Source organism: Rhinatrema bivittatum, chromosome 10 (assembly GCF_901001135.1).
Source record: "Rhinatrema bivittatum chromosome 10, aRhiBiv1.1, whole genome shotgun sequence".
Taxonomy (NCBI): Eukaryota; Metazoa; Chordata; class Amphibia; order Gymnophiona; family Rhinatrematidae; genus Rhinatrema; species Rhinatrema bivittatum.
This window is the reverse complement of record NC_042624.1, coordinates 59,393,642-59,414,255: the sequence shown is the minus strand read 5'-3', so window position 1 is coordinate 59,414,255 and position 20,614 is coordinate 59,393,642. Positions and strand designations below refer to the sequence as shown.

General features: G+C 43.5%; 1 protein-coding gene across 1 annotated transcript in view; it reads left to right on the top strand.

The window, feature by feature from the left end:
* TADA1 (transcriptional adaptor 1) overlaps nucleotides 1–20,614 on the top strand; it is an 81,363-nt gene that overhangs the window by 7,493 nt on the left and 53,256 nt on the right. The window contains exons 2-3 of the mRNA XM_029618228.1: nucleotides 8,567–8,658; nucleotides 15,067–15,132. Of these exons, the coding sequence (XP_029474088.1) occupies nucleotides 8,567–8,658; nucleotides 15,067–15,132 (158 nt within the window). The remainder of the gene's footprint in view (nucleotides 1–8,566; nucleotides 8,659–15,066; nucleotides 15,133–20,614) is intronic.

Sequence of the window (20,614 nt, the reverse complement as noted above, 5' to 3'; positions counted from 1 at the left end):
TTGATGTTCGTTTTTTTTTTCCATTTTCTCTTTTGTGGCTCGTTTTGTAGCCAGCATTAAGTGGCTTGACCTTTCTTGTGGATGAGGATGAAGCGAACTGATCCTGCTGCACACTTGACCATGGATGTGCCAACTGTAGGTACTCATTCTGGGCTGAGGATATGGCAGTTGAACCTATTGTATTGGCAGGTGTTTTCCTGGATGGTGCGGGCTTTGTTTAGAGATCTTTTTGTAAAATTGCTCCAGAAGCTGTGGCGCAGCCTTTTGTCTTCAGTTGGAATCCAGTATCACTTTACCATGCTTGCGGTAGGTGAAAGTGGTCATCAGCCTTTCTTGAGCAAAATGAAGAGTATTTGTAAAATTTCTAAAAAGGCAGAAATTAGCAGCCAAAGTAAAAATTATACTGACAGGCCAAAACCTTCAGTAGATATAAGCAACTTTGTCCTGTCTCCAAATCATCTGTGGTTATCTGGTTTCTGAAAATGTTCTAAGTTTTAGATTATATGTTCTGTTACGGTCTCTTCTCTGTATTAATAACATAATTGCCATAGTCACCACTTTGTTATAATATAGCTGCCATTTGTATGAACAGAGTGGAAGAGTAGCTAAGAGAGAGAGAAGATGGAGGCTTCTTGCTTTGTAGGGAGCATGGTTAATGGCTGAGTGAGCTACCCAGCAAACTAAGATATGCAGTCAGAATCTTATGGAACTGAGCAAGATAAGAGATATGGCACCAGCAGAAGGAAACAATGTAAACCAAGAAAGGCGTAACCCTGAAACAAAGTAGAATCTGATAGAAGAAAAAGGAACTGTGCTTGAAACTAACAACTAGGAAGCCAACCTACCGTATTTTTCGCTCCATAAGACGCACCTGACCATAAGACGCACCTAGGATTCAGAGGGGGAAAATTAAAAAAAAAAATAAAAAAAAAAATTGTGCTAAACCGGCTCTGTCCCCGGGCGTCTGTGCGTCTTATGGAGCAAATTAGGGGAGTGCATAACATTTTTTTTTTCTTCCCATTTTGTTTTCGGGTCTGGGGAGGGCCATTTCGGTCCATTCCCCAGATCAGAAAACTTTTGTCTTTCTAATTCTGTGGGAAACACCCACCCCCCCCCCCCCCCCCAAAAAAAAACCAGCCATCCCAACACTTTAAATTAATTAACAACCCCCACCCTCCTGAACCATTCAAGACCTGCCATAAGTCCCTGGTGGTCCCCCACTTTTGGGGGAAAAAAAGTGCGTCTTATGGAGCAAAAAATACGGTAATTTAGGAGAACTTTGTATCTTATCTCTGGTACAGCTGTGCTGACTCCTGTCCAGCCAGCAGCCTGAACCAAAACTGATAGTCTGAACAGAGCAAAGTAACAAGTATTTCTTCATCTTGATAGGAAGGTTCAGAAAAAATGTTGTCACACATAGCACACAAGGCAAAGATGAGCATTCTCTTACCAACAATAAACTTGAGAAGGTAAAGTGAACAGAAGGAAATCTACAGTGAAACATTGTAATAATATTCATTTCGGCCTTGATATAGTCCATCCCAGGCCACAGTAGAGGCTTCCAGCAGCAGTTTCTCACTTGCAAAGCTATTAGGGCTGCCCACATTTAGTAAGTGTGCAGACAGGATTGTCAAGGACTGAATTGGACCGATGCAGCAAATATTACATTTTGTTAACCCTCTCACTTCCTTTAAGGTTCTGTGCATGGATTCTCATAACAGGGAGCTGCTGCCGCTGCCTAATACTGTGCACAGAAATGTTTTGGTTTATTTAAAATTGGGGGGGGGGGGGGAAAGAAAAGGAAAAGAAACTCAGGCCTGCCTCGCCCCCATCCCTGTTAGCACCTTGAACTGCCAAAGTTTAAAAAATAAAAGTACACTTCTGTGCCACTTCTTCATCCATGTGTGAGCAGTCACCAGTCACTGCTGTTTTACAATTGGTGCAGGCCTAAGGTCGGCTGGCACTAGCTTGAAAAGCAGCTGTGAAAAGGGATCACTCCAGCCCATTGGAGACCGGCAGATGGGGTAAGGAGTGGTAGGTATGGCGAGGAAGGGTTGGGGAGCTGCAGGTGATGATGCCAAGCAAGAGGAAGTGAGGGTGCTTTTATTTTTTTTTTCTTTTTGCAGCATTTTTGGGGGGAGGGGACAAGGGAGACCTCAAGGGTGGCTATTTCTGCCATTGTGTGTGTGTGTGTGATTTTGTTTTATTTAAAAAAAAATTCTTTCATTTTCCAAATCAAATGAAACTAAACAAAATTTGTATCAAACTAAAGCACATCCTGCTGCGGCCTGGGCAGCTTTCTGCTGACTGTGCTGTGGTAGAGAAACTGAGCTGCTGCTGTTGACTGATCCCCCTAATGCTAGACCATAGTGACAAGAGGAAAGAAGGCGATCAAAATTAGGTGAAACAAGTCTATGGCAAGAGCGATGTATGATTTGCAGTACTCGAAGGGTTGAGGAGAGGTTGCAAGTAAACCCTGAGCTGTTGCCTGCAGGATTTTGTTGGAGTTTGTGAAGGTTTGTTCCTTTCACCAACAGAGAAGCGGTCTCTCATCCCAGGTTATGGGGTCAGATATGACTAGAAAAAACATTTGGATTTCCCTTCTACTGTATACATTTTCAACATTTGCAGTGGGCATATTCACTTTCAATACTTGGAGCCCAGCTTTTACATTTTAGTTTTATTAAGGTTATCTTCTTGGTGTCCGTTTATCGTGTGTTTGGGTAGTTGAAAATGAAGAAATGTGGAAGCCACTTCCTTTTACAATCTTGCTCGATTTCATCATCAGATTCTGGTTTGCTGATTTTATTTGTTCTAAATCTGGAAAGCAATCCATAAATTTCCATACAAAACATTTTTTTGAAACTAATCCCATGGTAAGGAAATTCTTTTGTGTCATGGTAAGAGGTACATTGTCTGGAAACAAGCCCCATAGAATGATAGTAGTACTTAAAGGAATTCAGAGGTTACTTTCTTTATCTAAAAACTTATCAATTTTATTGCAAACATTCTGTATATATTCACCCTTCCAAAGACAGTCTATTAGGGTCTTTATTTCTTTCTTGCATTTCTGACTGAATTATCTATCTAAAGCAAGGCCAGAAAAAAACCTGAGCTGGCTGGAGGGAGCCAAGTCTGGAAGCAGCTGATAGGGTGCAGAAGAAGGACGTTGGGGAGCAAAATGTCAAAATAAGCAAAAAAAAAAAAAAAAAAGAGCCAAAATAAGAGTAAAAACAAAAAAAACCTAACAATTTTTTCCCCCCCAACTCCAAGGAATTTTGGATAGTGCTTTTTGTTTGTTTTGTTTGTTTCTTTAAAGAAAAAATTCCTTTCCTGATCTAGAAATCCCATCTTAAATTTTGCAGAATTAAGAAACCATTTGTGTAACAGTTTAAATTGAACTGCCTCTACAATATTGAGTTGTTGTTGCTTACTAACAGGCCGATTCAGTAAAAGTCGCAGGAGAGCGGGCGAGCGCACAGGCCACTGTGCGCACGATTCAGTATTTAAATGAGGGCCCGTGGTAAAAAGAGGCGCTAGGGACACAAGCGCGTTCCTAGCGAGTTTGACAGCCAACGCTCAATTTTGCTGGCGTCTGTTCTCAAACCCACTGACAGCCATGGGTTCGGAAACTGGATGCCGGAAAAATTGAGCATCTGTCTTCCAACCCGCGGGCCGATTTTTAAAAAAAAACATTTGTTTTACTTATTTTTAACTTTTGGGACCTCCGACTTAATATTGCTATGATATTAAGTCGGAGGGTGTACAGAAAAGCAGTTTTTACTGCTTTTCTGTACACTTTCCCGCTGCCGAGAGAAATTAATGCCTACCTTTGGGTAGGCACTAATTTCTGAAAGTAAAATGTGCGGCTAGGGCCATCAACATACATTTGCATGTTGCGGGCGTAATTAGTTTCGGGGGGGGGGGGGGTTTGGACGCGCGTTTTCGATCCCTTACCGAATAAGGGGTAAAGCTAGCTCGTCAAATGCATGTCCACACTAAAGTTCATTAATGATGCTTGTCTGACAACCAGCTTATTTTGCTGCATGTTTACTTTTTTATTGCATACTTTTAAATAGCTTTAGGTACAATATAAAGGGGCTGATGTAATAGTGCCAGTTTCACCATGGGTTTTATTTTTCAGCACGTATATCTTTTTAAGCAAGCACAGCAAAAGCAGGCACCTCCACGGGATAGAATAAGGGGATGGCATGCAAATGAGATACGCGCAGAAAATTCTCGCAAAATAAATATCTGCGCAGATATGCATGCTGCAACGTGCACTGATGGTCCTATGCAATAAACTGCTCATTAATGTAGTGACCCATGATTGATTCTCAGTTGAAAGCCTTTAAGATAGTAGTGAGTTAGTGGACCAGGAGTGGGACTGAAGGTGGGCAGAGCAGTGTCTAACTCCTTCATGATCCATCACCAACTGTATGGGAGCTACAATGGTGGATGCCGGTGAATGAGGAAAATGCAACAGAGATTTGGAAGGGGTTACAAAAGCTTTCAGCATTTCTGACATGCGTGTTCCCTCTCCAACCTCTCTTCTGGCTTCTGCCGCTTAATTTTTTGAACTTCAGATAGGCACTTACATTTAACTCCTGCCCTGACCCAGGCATTAAAAAACCCACACTAACGTTAGCATAGCTTTCTGCATTGCCCATGAATAGCATGGCATTAGCAAGGACATGTGCTAAACCAGCCATGGCTTTTTGAGCAGTTTTGTGTATGCGGTTTTTCCTGCTAACCGCGTTATTACATACTCGTGAAAAATCACGTTCAAAAACCTGCGGCAGGTCTACTGCAGCTTATTACATTGGCCGCAATGCATTTTAATTCAATTAAACATTTTGCACTATCTCAAGTTTCTTAAAGACTCAAAGATATTCCCATACAACCATATCCAAAACTTAAATAGCAAGACTGCTACTGCAGAAATTACTCGAGCAGAATTTTTCTCATCTTAAATTTTCCTTCTCTGGGAAGGTTAAATATTCCTCTCTCAATAAAAGGAAATACTATTAAACAAAGTTGGCAGACTCCCAGAAAAGATGGATTTGGGACAGAGTTAATTAAATTTATTACAGGCAAGATTTCCCTTTCACTTTTGTGAATGTTTAATGGTGTTTGCAAAAAGGATAATTGCTCAGTCAGGTAATTTGACTTGCATTACATTAATATCTAAGAAAGGGTCTGGAAATCCTAACTTTTATAGACCCATTTTACTTATAAACCAGGATATTAAATTCTTGGCTAATAGACTGGTCCACAAAGACCAAGTTGAGTGTGTAAAGGGCAGACACTTGGTATTAAATATGCTTAATCTCTGTATTAAATACAGCCAAGGAAAAGCTTTCACTAGGGCAACAGTACAGAGTATGGGTGCTGAAAAAGATTTTGCTATACTTAAATACTGCAAGTCTTCCTTTTGTAGTTGTTTAGCAACCAAGAATTCATAGGCAGAATATAATTAGACCATCTAGTTCTTTCAAGCAATCATGCCATTATCGTACCCTGTGTTTTGCCACATAAATTACATTTATGCCTAGTCCCAACACACTCATTAAAAGCCAGGATTGTTTTTATCCAGTGCTCAGTTATTGTGTATAGATATCTCGTATGCTTTTTTTAATTTTTATTTGTATTATACATGGTATATTTCTACTTTTCATCACATTACCTATCATAGGGTTTCCCAAACTGTGGGTTGGAATCCCCAAATAGGGTGTCACAATCTTCAGCTGGAGTCCTAAGTGCTTCAGATGGCAGCAGCCTGGGGCCTGTGAGCCACCAATCACTCGGGTCCTTTAGTGGCCCTGCCCTTGCATAAATTCGTTTGCTAACAGGGTGCCCTGCACAAGAAGGGATCAGGGCCACTGTAGGGCCTGTGAGCTTGCACTAATCCACTTGCTCCATTGCTGACTTTAAGAATGCTGCTGTAGCTGCTACTGCTGCAGCTGTTTGCAGATCATGGTCAGGTTTGGACCAGCCATGATGGGAGGGAAGGGTTGCGTGCCTGGATCGGTGGAGATTAACAACCTTCTTCTAATTCACTACTGAATTTACCCAAGAGAAAAATGTTTCTCTTGTCATCAGCTTGTCCTTTATACCCACGAGTTGTCATCTACCTTTGGCCCAGGGTCTAAAGGAAAATGTTGAAATGTTGTTGCTGCTGACTCGGGTGGGGGGTGTAGGAGGAGCTATTTGAAGGGAGGGATAAGATGCATGAGGGTTGGATAAGGTGGTGTGGGATTAGCTGTTGGTGGTGAGAAAAGGGGAAATGACAGATCATCTGCAGATGTAAAGAGGTGGGGGAGGACAATGTGAGAAGGCTAGAGAGGAGGTGAGGGATGAGGTCAGAGGGAGGGGATGACAGGTAAGAGGATTAGCTAGAGGGATGCGAAAAGGACTGGAGGGGTGTGGGGTGTGAGGTGTGGAGGTTGAGTAAGCGGGTTCACTGGAAGAGATGGAGAGAGGGGCCATCTGGAGTGGGGATAGTGTAAGGGAATGATTGTTTGAAGAGGAGCATACCTCTGCTAATTGGTTTTGATCATTCTCTCGGATCATGTGAATTTTTAAGAGCTATAATAGCTAAAAGTTTGGAAAGCCCTGATCAAGCATAAATATCCCATCGATTGAGCATCAGGCTCTCTCTCTTTTTTTTTTTTTTTTTTTTTTTTACTCCTCTACTACTGTTTGGCAGCCTCCCAAAATAGTGAAGAGTTTTATTTTTCACAGGCAGCTGCATTTATTTTACAATCCCTTCACCTACTTTACAAGAAAGTAACACACATTTCTATCAAAGCACTATGTGGGGCATTTTCAGCTCCAAATTCATTAAGTTTGTACTTGGTACTACAATGAACCACACTGACACATGATCAGATAGACAAGGCACACCAATATTGACCTTGCAAACTGTACAACTGATTTTTCCTTTAACAGAAATAGATCTTGCTTCATGCATGTTTAACAAAGAAGTAAAATCTATTTCATTTGGATTGGGGAATCTCCATGTATCTTTTAATTTGAAATTTTTACTAAGTACATTACATGCCATAGTGGGTCAGAACAGCTTCTCATCCTGTCTCTGACAATGGCCAATTTGGGTTGTTTGCAAGAATCTTAATGGGGAAATCCATTTACTTGTTCCTTTCGCCTAGAAATAAAGGATGTTGCTCCCCATGTTTTTAATGAACCTGTCCTTCGGAGACTTGTCTAACCCTCTTTTTTTTTTTTTTTTAACTTGGCCATACTATTGGCATTGACATCATTCCATGTAACAATTTACAGCTTAACTATGCATTGACTGAAAAAATGCTTTCATAAATTTGTTTTAATCTCCTGCCTATTAGTTTCATTGAGTGTCCTCTAATCCTAGTACCATTTGAAAGCACATCCCTTATTCCAGACCATTCAAGCTTTTATAAAAATCTATCCTATCTCCTTTCGGTCATCTGTTTTTCAAGGATTTTACAGACTTAGCTACGGGAAATTAGTTTGAGCATGGTTGGTCCCCCACCCTACAATCACATTTGGGTGCGATTCAAACCATTTAGGTTGGCAGGTACCTCCCAGAGTACATATTTACTTATTGGGAAAGAACAAAGCAGGTACTTGTACGTTCCAGTAGATGCTGGGCCTATCATTCTTTGAGTGTTTGCTTTTTTAACTGGGCCTATTTCTTGGGGAAATGCTTTTTGAGGCAGACTGCATACCTCAGAAATTAGAGATTGGTCCTCAGGACTAACGTAAAAGACCGCTGACAGTTTGAGCAGCCTTCCTATTGGTCTCTGGATAGGACAGCGTGTGAACTTTAATTTCCCATTACCACTCGGCACCTTACAGTCAAAACAAGTTTTATTGTTTTAAAGTGTGTTAAAAATGGACTAGAGAGCTGGCTTGGTGGCAGTGCTGTGCCCTCCCATGTGGAAGACATGGATTTAAATCTGGGTGAGATCTTCGGTTTCTTGGTTGAACCCAGGATGGCAATGCTGTGAAGGGAATGTTTATAGCCCCTGGGAGGAGGGAGTCCCAGTGATTGCGCAACAGTGGAACCCAGTGGCTGGCCTTGGGTACCACGATTGCAAGGTCCTGGAGGTATCTGTAATGCATGGCCCTTGGATGAGGATTGTTGCTGCAATGGCAGCTTTAAGTAAGTTGGGGATATAAAATAGGGGAAAAGAATCCCTGGGTAGCTATGAATTGAAGGTTCATGGTATTGGATCCCAGCCTTGGTTCTGATTTGAAGCTGAAAGAAACAAGAGGAAATTACAGGAGTGAAAAGCTGAGCTTCTGAAATGCCTTGGCCTTTGCTCATGTTTCCTCAGAATCAAGTTAATTAAATATTTTGTTTTGTTTTAAACAATATAGTTTAAAAAAAAAAAGAACAATTTGGGGAAATGCATTTCTTAACCCTACCACTGGGGACAAAATAAGTGGCGGTGCTGCTTTAGAGCAGAGCCTTACTGTATCCATTCAGAAGTTTTCCCAAAAGTAGCAAAATATACAGCTGTCCATTCTTGCGTGGAGCAATCGAGAATTCTTCTTTTTACCTTAGGTACTGGGCTAACCTAAAGCTGTGGTTCAAGCAGAAGATAAGCAAAGAAGAGTTTGACGTCGAGGCTCGCAGGCTTCTCACGCAGGAGAACGGTAAGCAAAGGAGATCGGAAGGCTCCATTTTCAGGGGAGGAGAAGTCTGGCTTTGTGCTTCTCTGGAAAGAAAAACTATTGGTGTGTTTGAGTACTTGATGTTTGGTTTATTTTTATTTAATTTGTTTACAACATTTCTGTTCTGCTGATCCTAATTTCTAGCCTTGGCGGAGAATAGGCAAAAGGAACAAAAACAATGTGGTTAAACATACAATAAGTAATAAAAATAAACCTTGTTAAAATTGTCTGCTGAAATCATTTTCACACTTCCTTAAACAGTTCTCAGTGGTCATTTGACCCTCTCTGGCCAAGATAAAGAAAGGGATACATTTAGGGCTGCAATAACACAATACTAATTTTATGTTGTTATTTATAGGGTTTCATTTTTAGCTGAGTTTATTTTATTTTTACGATATTTTATTTGTTTTTAGGACATGTCGTTAAAGACAGTCAGTTGTTTTATTGTAAACCGACTTGAAGTGTACACAATATGTTCAGTATATAAAAATGTTTAAATAAATAAATAAATAAACATCCCTCAGCGATCACCAGCCCGGCCTTCTCCTCAGTACCTCTCTGTTAAGACTGCACATCTTACAGAGACTTATTCAAAAACCCTGGTTTTGTGATGGGGACTTCTTGTGGAATGATATTCCTCTTGAACTGTGAGCTGAAAAGTGCTATTTTTGTAAGAAAAAGTTAGAGCATTTTATTTCAGCTCACAGTTCAAGAGGAATATCATTCCACAAGAGGTCCCATCACAAAACCAGGGTTTTTGAATGAGTCTTGGTAAGATGTGCAGTCTTAACAGAGAAGTACTGAGGAGAAGGCCGGGCTAGTGATCGCTGAGGGATGTATTGTGTTATTGCAGCCCTAAATGTATTCCTTTCTTTATCTGGGCCAAATGACCACTGAGAACTGTTTAAAGAAGTGTTAAAATGATATCATAACACTGAGATACAAATATTTGACTCTTACGAATTTCTGTTTGCTTATAAAAACATCCCTTTGTTTTTGGAGACTTAGTTGCATCTGTTTTGAAGTTGTTTGTTTTTTTATTTTTTTAATGTAGGTACAGTTCAGTCAGATGTTGGAATATATAATGTTTTAGCTTCAGGCTGGAGGTGCAGCAGTGGGGAGAGCATTGTGACTCCGAGAAGTGCTATTTTTGCCACTCTTCCTACAGCCTTAACCCAGTTGCTCCCTTATGTCCACAGTAGGAAAATGAAAGATATTTTATTTAGATTTAGTATTCTAAATCTTGATCCCTTTAATATTTCTCCTCTTGGTTTTGCTGGTTGTAATACCTGCAGTATTTGATCTCACCCGATATCCTTATTTTTACCACAGCATATAAATGTAAATCCCTCCTACAGGGTTCGTCAGTCCTCAGAATCTGAATCTCTGATGTTGGCAGGACACAGTTCCTGTTTTATAGAACTTCATATTGGAGCGAAGTTGAATGAGACTAGATGTGATAAGCACCTAGCCCTGCAGCTAGTGCAGACTACCCTTCGATATGGCATCAAGAAGTTCTTTATCATTACCCTGAAATAGGATATTAGAGCACTAAAGTAGTAGTGAACATAAGAACATGCCATACTGGGTCAGACCAGTATCTTGTTTCCAACAGTGGCCAATCCAAGTCACTGACAAGTATCCAAACATTAAATAGAGCTCAAGCTACTATTGCTTATTAATTAATAAGTTTATGGATTTTTCCTCTAGGAACTTATCCAAGCCTTTTGATAAACCCAATTACACCAACTACTGTAACCACCTCCTTTGGCAATGAATTCCAGAGCTTAACTATGCGCTGTGTGAAAAAGTTCTTCAATTTGTTTTAAATGAGCTGCTTGCTCCCTAGTCCTTCTATTAACTGAGAGAGTAAATAACCAATTTACATTAACCTGTTCAAGTCCTTTCATGATTTTGTAGACTTCTATCATATCCCTCCTCAGTCGTCTCTTCTCCAAACTGAACAGCCCTAACTTCTTTAGCCTTTCCTCCTAGGGCAGTCATTTCATGCCCTTTATTCTTTTGGTCGCCCTTCTCTGCACTTCCCCAGTGCAACTATCTCTTTTTGAGATGCGGTGACTAGAATTGCACACAGTATTCAAGGTGCAATCTCACCATGGTGCGATACAGAAGCATTATGACATCTACTGTTTTATTTGCCATTCCCTTCCTGTTTGCTTTTTTGACTGCCACACCACATTGAGCAGACTTTTTCAATATATGATCTACTATGATGCCTAGATGTGTTTCCTAGGTGGTAACTCCTAAATTCTATCTTAACATTGTGTAACTACAGCAAGGGTTATTTTTCCCTATATACAACACCTTGCACTTGGCCATATTAAATTTCATCTGCCATTTGGAAGCCCAGTCTTCCAGTTTCACGAAGTCCTGAAATTTATCACAATCTGCTTGAGATTTAACTACTCTGCATAATTTTGTGTCATCTGTAAATATGATCACCTCAATTCTCATACCCCTTTCCAGATCATTTATAAATATACTAGCCGTTAAGCCTGTAACAACGGGCTACATTAAAAAAAAATTTTCGGTCCATTTCCTTCCCCCTCCCCCTCATTCTCCCACCTCCCCTCAGTCACTCCCTCTCTGGATGGCACAAACGGAAGATCTCCGGGGGAAGTCCCTCCCTCCCTCGCGCGCGCCGCTACTGCTCCTCCCAGCGCCATTTCTGTTATGGGCAAGCTCTGACCGACGTGCTCGCCCGCGCATGCACGGTAGAGCTGCTCTCTACTGCGCATTTGCGGCATGTCAGTCAAGCTTCATTTATCTAGTAGATTAAAAAGCTCCGGTCCAATTACAGATCCCTGAGGCACCCCACTGTTTACCTTTTTTCCACTGTAAAAACAGACCATTTAATCCTACTCTGTTTTGTCTTTTTTTTTTATTTTATTTTATTTTTATTGCATTTTAAATTTTACAAAAAACAATTTCTATTCAAAACAAAGTACAGGTAATAATTATATTTTTAAACCACTCTATTATAAGTAATATGGTGGAGGTGGATACCGAAATCTTAAGAGCGATTAATTAGAAAATAAGCAAGCAAAAAGAAAAATAAAGCAACCAAATGAGTAAGCCTATTACATGCCATGGGGTGGATTTTCAAAGGGTTAAGCGCGTAACATACGCGCTTAACCCTGAAAACCCGCTCCTATGTGTGCAGAGCCTATTTTGTATAGGCTCGGAGATGCCTGCATGTCCCGGGGCTTGAAAAAGGGGGCGGAGCGGACCGGAGGGCGGGGCCGGAGCCAGGCACAGCGGCGATTTGCCGCTGTGCCCGGGATCGCGGGCTGGCTGGCCGGCCAGTGCGCGTAACCTATACCTGTCCAGAGGCAGGCGCAACTTATCAGATAAAGGTAAGGGGGGGGTTTTAGGTATGGCTGGGGGGCGGGTTAGGGAAGGTAAGGGGGGCGGAAGGAAAGTTCCCTCCGAGGCTGCTCCGATTTTGGAGCAGCCTCGGAGGGAACGGAGGAAGGCTGCGCGGCTAGGCGTGCACAAGTGTGCGCACCCCCTTGCATGCGCCGATCCTGGATTTTATAATATGCGCGCGCATGTTATAAAATCAGGCGTAGATTTGTGCGCGCCAGGTTGCGTGCACAAATCTACGCCCATGCGTAGGTTAGAGAATCTGGCCCCATCTGCGCTGACTATGTCACATTGGGGTGTGAATCCAGGAAGAAATGTAGCTGTGACGGTTCAAAAATTACATACACTGAATTAAGGAATTTGACAACACATTTACAAGGGTAGCGAAGAGTAAATTTGGAACAGTTAGTCAAAGCTTCTACTCTCATATCTAAGAATTTTTTCCTTCTCTCTTGCGTTACCCAGGTAATATCAGGAAATAGCCACACTTTTTGGCCATAGAACAATTCAGATCTATTGCAGAAAAACAATCTAAGTGTTATTTTTTTCAGTAAGAAAGGCAAAAGACACAAATAACACTCCTCTTGTAACCTTGTCCTAATGTGACAGCTCCAGGATGTCAGTAATATTCAGCTGTTGTTGCGGTTCCAAGCTCCCTTTGCCATTTTCTATTCTATTCTGCGGCAAATAGGAGGCCTTTATAATTAAAGGTACAGCTTCCAAAGGTATTTTTAAAATTACATTTAAGTAACTCTTAAACATTTCTGTTGCTGATATCTGTCTAATAATCGGAAAATTCAGTACCCTTATATTTAAACTTCGGAGTGAGTTCTCTGTTTTCAATCTTCTTATTTTGCACAGTTTCAAGTTGCATTGAGTGCTGCTGATATCCTTCCATTACTTTGATTTTTTTCTTCCACTTCTTGCATCTTTTTTTCCTGATTTTCAATCCTTTCTTCGTTTTTAATACTACATTTATTTGACTCCAGGCACGATTTAGATAAATTAATAATAGCTACTTCGATAGCTGCCAGTGCTTCCCAGATCGAGTCTATTGTTACTACCTCGGGTTTAACAAGAAAGGAGGTTAAGGCTTGTGTAAACTCACCCACACATGTGGCTTCAGCGACAATGTCCTGATTTGTTTCCAGTGTCGGAGTTGTAGGCCTGATATCACCCAGCATTAGTGATAGGTATGATCCAATTGAGGAGCTGTGGTCTGCCAGTCAAAAGGGTTCCCACGTTCCTTCTCAGGTATTCTTCCCGGTTCGTCGTCCTTCTGGCATCCAGGCTCGGTAGAGCTATCCGGGAAGCTTGTCGATGCAATTTCCCGCATCTCTCTCACACGGTGGGGAATGGCATCTCTGGCGCACCAGGACTCAGCGAGATTTCATCTGCCAATGGTAGAGGCATTTGCTCTACATCTCAACCTCCCGCGGCACTCGCTCCCGGCTCCTTCGGCGTTGAAGTGAAGAAGGTATGAATCGTGATTTGTTTTGCATCGGAAATTTCAGAAACTGCCTGGATTTCTCTAAGCCGGGCTTTGCGTTTAGTGTATGGCATTTAGTAAACCTTTAGCAAAGCAAATATTCTAAAGAAAATTTCAGCAGAGCAACCTTCTCCAACTTCTCATTCGGCCGCCTTCTTGACTCTACCAGAGGCCTGTTCTGTCTTTTAACCAGTTTACAATCCACAAAAGGACATTGCCTCCTATCCCGTGACTTTTTAGTTTCCTTAGAAGTCTCTTATGCAGGACTTTGTCGAACACCTTCTAAAAATCCAAATATACCACATCTATCGGTTCACCTTTGTCCACATGTTTATTCAACCCTTCAAAAAAAAAAAAAATATAGGAGATTTGTGAGGCAAGAATTCCCTTGGGTAAATCCATGCTGACTGTGTCCCATTAAACTATATCTATCTAAATGTTTTATGATTGTATTCTTTATAACAGTTTCCAAAATAGGGGGGATATGATAGAGGTCTTTAAGATCATGAGAGGTCTTGAACGAGTAGATGTGAATTGGTTATTTACACTTTCGAATAATAGAAGGACTAGGGGGCATTCCATGAAGTTAGCAAGTAGCACATTTAAGATAATCGGAGAAAATTCTTTTTCTCTCAACGCACAATAAAGCTCTGGAATTTGTTGCCAGAGGATGTGGTTAGTGCAGTTAGTGTAGCTGGGTTCAAAAAAGGTTTGGATAAGTTCTTGGAGGAGAAGTCCATTAACGGCTATTAATCAAGTTTACTTAGGGATTATCCACTGCTATTAATTGCATCAGTAGCATGGGATCTTCTTAGTGTTTGGGTAATTGCCAGGTTCTTGTGGCCTGGTTTGGCCTCTGTTGGAAACAGGATGCTGGGCTTGATGGATCCTTGGTCTGACCCAGCATGGCAATTTCTTATGTTCTTAAATGATTAGCCTATCTGCTGCAGACTTTAAATTGGGAAACTTGTTTTACTGTTAAGTAACTTGTCACATCTCGAATGTTTCGGCGCAATTTTGAATTCAAATTGTTGCTCTAGTCCAACACTTTAAACCTGTTTGGCAGTAGTAATTGACCTCTAAACCTTATTTGATGATGTCTGTATAATTGTGTATTAAATTGTTTAATTGGGGTGGGTTTGTTTTGGGGGGGGGGGGGAGGTAGGGGACTGGGCTGGCAGCTTTCTTCTGCTTCCAGCTCAACCAGGCCTGGGATCTGGCCTGCTGAACCTTCATTCACAAATACTTTTTTCCCCTATAGCCCTCTTCCCAGCTTAGTCATTGCAGCAATAGTCCTCAGGCAGGGGCCATGCACCAGGGTTCCCTTAGTGCCCTAAATCCAGCCACTAGGTGTTGCTTTTGTTCAATGGCAGCTGACCCAGGGAGTGGAATATTAAACCTGAGTCACCAGACTGGTCCCTATTGGGTTTTGTTAAGGCCAATTTTTATTCTGACTCTTCTCCCTCATAAACTATTCTGTTTCTATGCTTTTTTTTTTTTTTTTTTTTTTCCAGTGCATTCTCACAATGATTTCCTGCTGGCCATTCTCACACGCTGTCAGATCTTGGTTTCTGCTCCTGGTAAGTGTTTAAAAGTTACATCCCCAATAAAGCCATAAAAATAATTCAATCTGGGCAAAGAACTTTAGCCTTCTGGGCCACAGCTGTGATAGCAACTTCTGGCTCTGGCTTCTTTTAGCTGAGCTTAGCCATACACGTATCTGGTCTCTTGATGAGCCTTCTGTATCTTATTTGCAGTGTTTCAAAAGTCCACATGCTATTCTGTAACTTGCACAGCTAAAATTTACTGCTGAGTTGTCAGTCTTTAAAACAATGCGCCGGGGTTCACATGATATGTTGGACTTGGGAGGCTGCGTGAGCTAGTGCTCCGGGTGTCACCCCCCCCCCCCCCATGTAACTATCTTTCAAGGCGAGTTTATCAGTTTGCAGAGCGCCTGTCTGAAACTTAAGCCAGGAGAAAAACTGGGGAAGCCATGGTGCCGCTTTTTGATGGCATACGAGGAGCAATTGCATTTGTATTTAAGTGCGGCTCACTGTTTGCCTGAAACCAACATTTATTTAACAGTTTTATAACATGACCGCTGGTGGGAGAGTGCGCTTCGCAAGAGGGCAGTGAGACCCAGCAGAGTGCGGCAAGAGCTTGAAGGTCCACAATGGAGGCCTAAGAAATAAAGAGCCGATTCTCTGCAGTAGCCCCATTTCGGAAGTAACTTCTCTTTTGATGCGGTGCTGATTTGGCAAAACTATAAGGCCCATCTTTATTTTTCGGCAAGAGTCTCTGCAAAACGAAAGGAATTTGTCCTGATATGTACTGAGTTGGTGAAATGGGAGATATGGTTTGCCCTGCAATACCCAGCGAAACTGGTTATGTGAAGATGTAACATCTGCAAAGAAATTTATCAACACTCTCTGCTTCGGACTTATAATAGATGGTTAACTAATGGCTACTAAGCTTAAATGAAGTCTTTCATTTCTTTTTGCATGTTGGATTTCTAGTTGTATCTTTTACACTTAGCATTGTATTGGAAACATATGGTTTTCTGGGGGGTGACACCTGAACATATCTCAGGTGACCCTGGCCGCCTTAAATAGAGGGCAATTTGATCAAAGTTTTCCTCAAAATCGGAAAAGATGTACATTTCACTTATATTTGAATTTTTGTTGTTTCCTTTGTTTATAGGGGGGGTTTGGGGTTATGGGAAGATATGGCTGGTAGAGCTTTGGAGTTCAAGCCAAATAGCACGTCACAAGGTCCCCCCGAGCACGACGACAGCACGCCGAAAAAAATGGCGCGCCTGAGGACCGAGTCGGGCTCCTATGCCCCAATACTGGACCGGTCGACCCACTCTTCACCGGGTCCACACAAGCAAAAAGAGAACGTCCTCCCTGGGACCTCAGGGCCCACCTCACACCGAACCCAACACCCAGAAGCGGCCTCCTTTTTGCGACCCCCCCCCCCCCCCAAGTCTTCAGGGTCAGGTGATGTGGCCACAAGAAAACCCCGACAGGCTGCAGCACTATGTCCCCTCACTCGGGAGCAACATCGGAAAAGTCGGGCCACAGACAGAGAGCCGTGCCGGAGAAAACGGCGCAGGGAACCCAGCTTGGAGCGCCATCTCAGCTGCACGAAACGCCTATGGAGCGCCCGACCCCCTGATCGCATATGGCGCACATGACTCAGTGCGTCCCAAGCAAATGGTGCACCAGAAGAGTCCACCGCATCCCAAACATGGTGAGCACTCTGTCCACTCAAAACCTGCTTCGACCCGCTCAGAGCATTCCCGCGCACTCAATGTCCACGTCTCTCACTCCCTCAGGAACCTTCGGGAGACGCACATGACATGGAGGTCATCTCAGACCTGGACAACCCTCTTAGCTCCTCTCCATCTGGTAGCCATTTGGGGATCTCTGACACAGTCTACTCGGATTTGTCCTCTATCTCAAGACGAAAACGCCTATTGCCCCAACTTCAGGAACCTCTGGCAAAGCGGCACAGACCTTCTCCCGCACTTCCACCATGCACTCAACTTCGAAGAATGGCTGCAGAAGACATCTTGCTTGCAGCACTGCCTACAAGACCAAGACATTCTTCTAATCGGAGACAAACAGCTCCGCATGATGGCAGCCTTGCCTCCTAAACTATGCTGCAGATGTCACAGGCCCTTAACTCCTTTTTTATGGACCCGGAATCCAGGGTGTCCGGAACAGAGCCTCTGGCTGCCTCACCATCTCGGCCCCGGGACCCTGTCAAATGGCCTTCCCCAGTCTCCATACATTCACAGAGCCCTGGCTTTCTGGTCTCCCCTCCGACTTCACTGGGTTCCTCCACTGGCATGCCCTTGAACCCACTGGAGGGGCCCCTGGAACCATATTCACCGGCAGAAGATCTCTTCTATACAAAGTTCATAGAGAAGGTGGGAAATCTACTCAAGGTGGAGACGGGTAAGATCCCCGACCCATGTTCGGAGCTCTTAGGCATATTAAAAATGTTTGAAATTCCCCCTGAGCCGACGGCCATTCCGCCTCATCCAGTTCTGGACGCGGTACTCAACAAAATGTGGGAGTCCCCTTTCTCCAACCTCCCAGCTTCACAAAAGACGGACTTAAAATTTCGTATGCGAAATTCGACCATCTATGTGTCTGTCCAACTGCCGCATAGTTTCATCGTTGTAGAGTCAGCTATGAAAAAAGCCAAAAAAACTAGATTGCACTCCATTGTGCCTCCAGATAAGGACCACAGATATTTGGATGACTTCGGCCGGAAGACCTATCATGCTGCAATTCTGTCTTCAAAGATTCACCACCATCAATTTTACATTACGCAATACCTCTACAAATTCCTACAGGCTTTAAGACCTGCCTGCACCTCGACCTCCACCCAGGGATTCTTATCCCAACCCTTCCTGGATTTGGAAGAAGGTCTGCGCCCACTCCCTTACATAGCCCCTCTTTGAGCGACGACAACCCAAGTGCCATCTCTACAAGCGGAAGTTTCCACTCTGTTACAGCAGAGATCCATCCAGGAGATACCACAGCAGGGATTCTAATCCCAATACTTCCTCATCCCAAAGAAATCGGGCGGACTCTGCCCAATCCTGGATTTACTGAACCTCAGCAAATACATTCAGAGGGAAAAATTCAAGATGACATCTCTCAAATCCATTCTCCCGCTTCTGCAACCCAACGACTGAATGTGCTTCCTCGACCTGAAGGATGCATACTCTCATATACTAATGCACCGATCTTCCTGGAGCTACCTCTGTTTTCGGGTCCAGGGTGGGCACTACCAATACAAAGTTCTATCCTTTGGCCTCTCCTCAGCCCCGAGAGTGTTCACAAAATATCTAGTGGTGGCTCATCTTCAATGACTCTACATTCAGATCTTCCCATGTCTAGACAACTGGCTGTTGGTAGCCTCGGACACAGACACCTTGAAGGCGCACACTCTGCACACAGTCCATTGTCTACAGAGTCTGGAGTTCCTAATCAGTTACAAGAAATCCCACCTGCAGCCTACTCAACTATTACAGTTCATTGGTGCCCAAGTCAACATCGTTGTGGGCAGGGCTTACCTTCCCCAAGGCAGGCTCCGCACTATCTCCTGCCAGGCACAACACTTGCACAATGATCCTCTCCCCTCTGCATGTCAAGTGCTAAAACTCTTAGGCCATATGGCGGCAGCCATCCATGTCGTGCTTCACATGAGACTCCATATGCGCCGCTTGCAATGGGGCCTCAAGCGTCAATGGTCTCAATTTCTGCAAATACTAACAACCAAACTTTCACTGACGTAATCCATGATAGAGGACATCAGTGGTGGCTGTCTCCCATGAACCTCTTCAGGGGGGCTCTCTTTCGATCTCCACCGCACCAACTCATACTCACGATGGAATGCTTCCAGAAAGGGTTGGGGCGCCCACCCGGCCGATCTCAAGATACAAGGCCTATGGTCCCCCGAAGAATCCCTCTATCAAATAAACCTACTAGAGCGAGTGATATGGAACACTCTACAAGCCTTCTCCACCCAAGTCAAAGCGAACCGCTTTATGGTATATACAGACAATCAAGTCGCCATGTTCTTATATAAACAAGAAAGGAGGGTCCAGTTCCTGGACACTGTCGGGAAGTCATTCAAATTTTCCATTGGGCAGAATCTGCCAACATATCGCTCCATGCTACATACCTACCGGGTCTAGACAACGTCACGGTGGACCGCCTGAGCAGGGTTTTCCACCCACACAAATGGATCTTGATCCGGGAGGTAGCCCTCAATATCTTTTGACAGTGGGGCTTCCCAGTGATGGATCTCTTTGCCACGGAACACAACTGTCAAGCTCCAATCTTATGCTACATCTACCCCAGCAGGAAATGCTTCGCTCCGGATGCCTTCCTCATCCCATGGACGGAGTGTTTACTGTATCCTATCCTCCCATTCCCCTCGTATCCAGAACCATTCAAAAATGCATTCAGGACATAACAGACTTGATTCTCATAGTGCCAGCTTGGCCGAGACATCCATGGTATGCCTTTCTGTGGCCTCGCCCATACCATTGGGGGGGGATGGGTCAAACACTCCTGACTCAGGAAGGGGGGGACGTTCCTCCACCCGCTGCATCAATCTCTTCACCTAACGGCTTGGAGATTGAAAGGACAATATTAACACACCTCAACCTTCCTTCGCACATAGAGGACATCCTCATTGCCTCCAGGAAACCTTCTACTAGGCTCAGCTACAAAGGGAAATGGCATCGCTATTCCGAGTGGTGCAAATCGAGAGGGCTCGATCCATTCTCCTGCTCTGCTCCAAGCCTCCTGGAATACCTTCACTCTCTCTCTACCAAACTGGTCTCGCTACGACATCTGTCAGGGTGCATAATGCCATTGCAGCCTTTCATCACCCGCTCGTCTCTAGATTTATGCAGGTCATGCTTCGCCTCCGACCACCAGTAGTGAAGCCACCAGTGCCCTGAGACCTTAATATAATTTTAGAACCTTTTGGCGCCTGCCATGTGAAATATCTCACCTGGAAAGTGCTTTTTCTGGTGGCAGTCGCTTCAGCTAGAAGAGTCAGTGAACTTCAAGCCTTAGTTCACTATCCGCCTTATTTGGAATTCTGCCATGATAAGGTTATTCTTCACCCTCACCCCACCTTCTTGTCCAAGGTGGTATCCGCTTTCCAACTCAATCAAAAAATAACCTTGCCGACCTTCGTACCAAAGCTCCACCACAACGAACGAGACCTACTCCTTCATACGCTGGACTGTAAAAGAGCCTTAGCTTACTATAAACAGAGGACTCAACACCCTCCAGGCCCTCTCGGCTCTTCCTCTCCTTTTAACCTAATGCTCCCGGTCAACCGGTATCCAAGAGAACTATCGCCAGCTGGCTGTCGCAATGTATTCATTTCTGCTATGAACTCTGCACTGAAAGGCAGAGCTCATGCTCATCTAATTCGAGTCACAGCAATCTCCGTTGCCCATCTCAGAAAGGTGCCATTACTAGACATATGCAAAGCAGCCACGTAGTCCTCAATGCACACGTT